At 39.7% G+C, this 6,452-nt stretch overlaps 1 protein-coding gene across 7 annotated transcripts in view; it reads left to right on the forward strand.

Annotated features, from left to right (window-relative positions):
• The window catches only part of LOC135537512 (nectin-4-like), a 30,228-nt gene extending 24,021 nt beyond the window's left edge, over window positions 1-6,207 (forward strand). For 4 of the 7 annotated variants that reach the window (XM_064963650.1, XM_064963663.1, XM_064963657.1 and 1 more), the window contains 2 exons: window positions 2,667-2,731; window positions 3,016-6,207. In XM_064963650.1, the coding sequence (XP_064819722.1) occupies window positions 2,667-2,731; window positions 3,016-3,021 (71 nt within the window). In that variant the 3' untranslated portion in view covers window positions 3,022-6,207. Of the gene's footprint in view, window positions 1-1,743; window positions 2,732-3,015 lie in introns of all 7 variants that reach the window. The other 3 variants (XR_010455248.1, XR_010455246.1, XM_064963678.1) reach the window with 3 other exon arrangements.
• The last annotated feature ends 245 nt before the right edge of the window (window positions 6,208-6,452 follow it).

The following is a 6,452-nucleotide window of genomic DNA, read 5'->3' on the forward strand; positions in this document are numbered from 1 at the left end:
AAGGAGACCTCCGGGTCGCTTCAGAGACTTTGTTTGTTCCCTCGGGGACGAGGGACATTGTGGTGGGGGGGCTGTGTAGCGACCCGCACAGACAGCTGTGTGTTATGTGTTAGGCTAGGAGGTGGTTGTGTTGTACTGACCAGTACCCGGTGTTCGCATCTTTCTCTTGGTGTTTTTCAGATTCAGTTGAAAGGCCTCTTTAGTGTCCTAAGTTTTCATAACTGTGACTTTAATTGCCTACCGTCTGTAAGCTGTTAGTGTCTTAGCGACCGTTCTACAGGTGCAAGTTCATTGTTTATGGTTCATTGAACAAGCATGGGAAACAGTGTTTAAACCCTTAACAATGAAGATCTGTGAAGTTATTTGAATTTTACGAATTATCTTTGAATGACAGTTTTTTTGTTGTTGCAGAGTTTATTTTGTAATGCTGGGTTAAATATGGGCCTGTCTGCACTGTGAGGGAAGACCTGCTGTCTTGCAAGTAGGGCTGGGCGATCAAGTGTTTTTCGATATACTCGAGTTTGTTTTAACACGATATGGAAATTGTCTATCGCAAGAATTGAGGTTCTGTTATAATGTTGTAACGTTTGACAAATGCAGCTTCTCACTGTCTCTTCGCTGTCAGGCCAATGTCGAATCATGTGCCAACGCGTGCACAGAGGTTATCCACCAATCACAACTGTAGACAGCTTTTCACTAATTGTAACCACGCTGACAAAGTGCAGCGATGGTAAGAGTTCCACCAAAATGGAAAGTGGGGAAACCAACTCAGCCTCTCATGAGGATGAAATCATCCCCGAAAAGGGCTGCAATGTTTTTTCAATAATATTGTAGCGACCCGCACAGACAGCTGTGTGTTATGTGTTAGGCTAGGAGGTGGTTGTGTTGTACTGACCAGTACCCGGTGTTCGCGGGGTCCGACATGTCAATCAACCTGCTATCTGCCAATCACGGGAATGCCTGGAATGTTCTGATGCCGGGCATCCTGGTGGTTGGCGGAGTGGCGTGGAGGGGGGTTGGGCAGGGGGGTGGAGCATTGGAAGTTAAGACCAGGTTCAGCTTTTTGTTCTCTCTCTCTTACGCCTGGGCTTCCCAAGAGAAGGTCACGATTGGCTTGTGGGTTATCTGTCATCTTTTTGGCGTGTGCTACGGCCCAAACAGTAGCCTGTGTAAAGTTGGTTTAATAAACCGTCAATTCGCAAACTCAAGCCTCTGTCTGGACAATTGTTCATTTATGATCTAGTCAGGTCATTACAATATGGAAGTGGTTTGGGTTGAAGAGGTCTGTTGTTCAGCAAAGGAATGTCTTGTGCAAAATGTGTCGAAAGACAATTGCTACGAAAAGCAGTAGTACAACCAACCCCTTCCATCAACTGCAACTGAAACACGTGGTGGAATGGGAGGAATTCGTGAGACTATGCAATGCCGATTCCAGTCGCCCAATTTCCAAAATGTCAGCTAAAAGACAAATTACCATAGTCGCTTCCTTTTCAAACGTAATCCCTTATGACAAAAGTTTGAGGTGGAAGGAGATAACGGATGCAGTGACCTATTACATGGCGAAATATATGGTTCCAATCTTTACAGTAGAAAAGTCAGCATTTAAAAATCTGCTAGGTACAGGTGACCACAAATCAGCTGCCAAGCCGCAAGTATTTCACAGAAGAAGCCGCGATTATACACTGCTACCCCACGAAAGAGTCGCAGAGAACCTGGCTAGTGTTTCTTATTTTTCCTCCACAGCCGATCTATGGTCGAGCAGAACGTCAGAGCCATACCTAAATTTGACAGTCCACTACATAAATGAAGACTGGAAATTGTAAAACGTCTGCCTACAGACGTCTTACATCCCCGATGATCATACGGGTCTCAAAGACTCTGGCATTGTGGAAGATGAGTGAAGACCGACAGGTGTGCATGACAACTGACAGCGGGAGCAACATGATAAAAGCATTGCGCTTGAACAACTGGACCCGCCTGCAGTGCTTTGGGCACAGGCTTCACCTCGCCATCGGTAAGTGTGACATTGGATAATTAAAGTGCATTCAAAAAAGTTATGTTCAGGCCAGCTGTAGGCTAATGTGTTAGTAGTTCAGGCCAATCCAATAGCAGATAACCACAGGCTGTTTTAATTATAAAAGCAAATTAACTAAATCAATGCATTTTCAATCAAAATGATTATATAAATGACATATTCAAACAGCGAGCGGTCAAACATTCCTAAATGATAGAATAGACGTGTGGATGTGTGTTCATTTGTTTTGCACAAATTAGGCCTTGAGGCCTTGTATATTTGTTTATTTTAATAAAGAAAATTCTGTTTAGAATTAAGTCTTGTCCTTTTTTAATTTGTTTATAGAAAAACAAGAAATCGAGGTGTATGTGTGTGTGTGTGTGTATATATATATATTATATATATAATATATATTATATATATTGTGAATCGTCCAAACCTCTGGGGGGGGGATGGAGCCATTACTTTTAGGCCATATCGCCCAACCCTACTTGCAAGTCTCTTGACTTTAACTTTTTTTTTTTTAATTCTGCCCTACTGTTATTTTCACTGACATTTGAAGGAGGCAATGCTCCTCTGGAGATTGAAACGTTACATGACATTCGTCCACCATGTCACAGATCGGCTTCTGACTTGTCCTTGTCGGTTATAGGTCACAGTGGCCACCCAACTGACAGGCACCACGATGATGAGGCAGAAGGAAACGCTATCCTTACTGTATGTTGTATCTACATCTAATATGTCTATATCTCTATTGTACATCTAAAATGAATATATCTAAAACATATTGTAGCTACGTCTACTGTATTTATAATAGCTCTCATTCTATTCAGCATCATAGCTTCATAGGGGACATGTTTTTTTGTGTGTTTTTTTTTATGATTGTAGTTTACATGCTGGCCGTACTCCTTATAATGATTAGTGAAAAGTCTCTCCTGTTTTTACTTTCTATTATTGTATAACAATATGCTCTTTCTCTCTCCCTCTCTCTGTCTCTCCAGGTCTAAATAGTGACAGTACACAGGACCAGCATTCCGGTCTTTAGTAACTGATTCGTTAACTGGCAGTCTCTGGAAGGGACTGTTTCCTTGACGATCAATAAGGGGCTTGCCACTATCCTTTGATGGACTGTTTCCTGTTAAGTGTTCGGTGACAGTCACTTTGGCACTCAGGTCATTCTGATTTGAGGCATTTGTTTCTTCACAATCTACTGCTGATGGCAGCCTTTAAAGTCTGTGGTTGATTACAAATGATATGTTTCTATACAGGGTTGCCATGGTGTCACTATACTCTAGATTCTACCACTGTAGAACATTGGTATACTGTAATACCAGGTAATCTAATCACTGTACACACTATACTACAAGATGCATGGTTTAACATTCCACATTTCCTCTACTGTAGATTCTACCATATTGGTAGTTATTACTATACTGTAACACCATACCATCTAATCACTAATGTTACACGTCGTTCTATACTAAGGTTGTGCGAACATTCAATTTGAACACTGTACTTTTCTGAAAACATGTAGTAAAACAGGTTTCCCTTCTGAAAGTGGGTTTCACAAGACTGCACAACAACCACTCTTATAACCAAAAGCCAGCCGGTTGCTCCTACCACAGATTTAGTTTTAGGCCTTCCTCTTTTTCCTTGTCTTGCTCGATCTGCTAGTGTAAAATGCAGATTTATATCTTGCTCAGAGCGCACGTCCAGGAAATGCAATGGAATGAAACTGTAAACATGTTGATCATCAGGTTTCAAGAGATACTCCTGCATCTGCCAGTATTCTCCCTGGGCTTTGATTCTGCTAAATATCTCTTGGGAGAATGTGAAAATGTGGCACCCAATTCCCTATATAGTGCATTACTTTTGACCAGAGAGAATAGGGTGCCATTTGGAATGCAACCTTTGACTTGACTTTGTGTTTTATCATTTTTGTCACTGAATGTAACATATAACCATTATCAGAAGTCAGTCTGTCACTCCTCCCACAGCTGTTTGTTTTTGGCCTTCCTCTTTCTCCTTTCTTGTTTGGCGCCATCTGCTGGTGCAAAATTCAGATCTACATTTATATCTTGCCCAGGGCTTTCCTCCATGAAGGCAGTGCAATGGAACGCAACTGTAAACCTGAATAACGAGAGTCAATTAGTAATCTGAGAGAATTAGTTATCAGTTTCAAGTTGAACATGTAAATGTTTACCTGGTGGTTGATTATGATACTTTTGTAAATGCCACAATTGTTTTATGTTATGCAAGAGGCTGCTATTGTCTTAATATTGTAGTTATAGAATGACTGTTTGAGTTCCCATTATGTTTTACTGCTATCATGTTGCTGATGGCATTACGTATAGACAGACTAATCTGTTGTATTGTGGCAGCTTGAGGTGAATGGTGTCCACGACAAGACTCCACCTCCCATAATTCCTGAAAAATCTTGTATCAGTTCCTTCTTACTTCAGTACATGATTGGAAGTTGGCACTATAGATACAGCTAGAATGATTAATCACTGTATATGCTACCCTGCTTGGCACTGGTCAGGGCTCTTTCAAAGAAGCTTTTGGTTTAGCTCTACTATGGTGGTTTGAGTTGTTCATGTGTAAAGTTTTGTTTATTTCGCAGTTCAACAAAATGTTGTTTTCTTCTCTGTATGAAGTGTATATCAAGCGATTTGTTGATGTGCCTGCTTGAGGCCGACTCCACTTACTTTTTTGTTGTCCCCCTCTTTTTTTGTATATTTCACACTTTGAAATTCCTTTTCAAATCTCACACCTTGACACTGTTCAGGTTTTGTAAATAGGATGAAGAGTTTAATTGTAGTTTTGAATTACTACAATCTTCTTTTTTTAATGAAAATCATAATTGATGGGGAGGCTAATCTGAAATGTTCTTATGTTCTAAGGTCTAAACTGTTTTAATATGTTTTAAGGAACCAAAAGCAGTAAACCATTGTGAGAAAAATGTATATAATTACTGCACAAAGATTTTTTTATATTTTTATCCATCATTAGGCATTATATAAGTAGTTATAGTACCTAAAGACAATTATTTTTTTGCCCAGCGACAGTACATCGTTGCATTCATTAGTGCACACCGTAGCAAAACAATTTGCAATGGAAAACAAATGTTTCTTATTGGACAAGTTCAGGTGGTCCCCCCACATTTTGGTCAATCTATCATTTCGTTCCTTGTGAATACAACCCTGGTTTGATTGAATCCAGAGATGTGACACTGAACAGTAGTTGTCCATTAGATTAGGGTTCCCCAAATGGGGCCCATGGGCCGGTGGTTTATTTTGCCCCCCAAAAATATACAGTTTTATTTTTTACTACTTTTACTCAACTATACCGTTCAAAAGTTTGAGGTCACTTAGGAATGTCCTTGTTTTTGAAAGAAAAGCACTCAAAAAATTGACCATTAAAACATCAAATTGATCAGAAATACAGTGTAGACATTGTTAATGTTGTAAATGACTATTGTAGCTGGGAACTGCTTTTTGTTAGAATATCTACATAGGCGTACAGAGGCCCATTATCAGCAACCATCACTCCTGTGTTCCAATGGCACGTTGTGTTAGCTAATCCAAGTTAATCATTTTAAAAGGTTAATTGATCATTAGAAAATCCTTTTGCAATTATGTTAGCACAGCTGAAAACTGTTCTGATTAAAGAAGCAATAAAACTGGCCGCCTTTAGACTAGTTGAGTATCTGGAGCATCAGCATTTGTGGGTTTAAATGGCCAGAAACAAATAACTTTCTTCTGAAACTCGACAGCCTTTATTTCTCAGAACAAGAATAGACTTTTCCATGCTAGAAATTGCCAAGAAACTGAAGATCTCGTACAGTGTGGGAGGCCCCGGTGCACAACTGAGCAAGAGGAGAAGTACATTAGAGTATCTAGTTTGAGAAACAGACTCCTCACAAAAAAAAATGTTTTAGTTGCATGTCAGCAAAGCCACAACACAATACATAAATGGCACTAGAACGGTGGCAAACGGTGCCCACAAACTCTTAGGGCCTACATAAAATGTACATGCTAAAATCGCCACTGGAATGCAATAGTTGATTTACAGGTGGGTATTTTGTGTTTTTATAACAATGCAATCCATCTAAATTCTCCACTTAACATATGTTATTTGTCTAACACAATAAACCATTTAAATTATAATAATTTAATATATATGTAACATATACAATTAAATGACAAACTCAGAATTAGATTGTATATAGTATTCAGTAATACATGCAGGTGTGGTTGACTGTGTGGGACTGTGATATCAGATGTGTCCTATTTCATGTGTCGTTATAAGCAGATATAAGACAGAGACAGCAGTACACAGCCAGCTGTGGTGATGGTGATGCCACTTCTGATGTGTTTTCTGTTGTCCCACTTGTCACTCAATGAATTGACCTCAGCAGCAGGTAAGGCAAGCTGTT

The sequence above is a fragment of the Oncorhynchus masou genome, chromosome 5, assembly GCF_036934945.1.
Source record: "Oncorhynchus masou masou isolate Uvic2021 chromosome 5, UVic_Omas_1.1, whole genome shotgun sequence".
Taxonomy (NCBI): domain Eukaryota; kingdom Metazoa; phylum Chordata; class Actinopteri; order Salmoniformes; family Salmonidae; genus Oncorhynchus; species Oncorhynchus masou.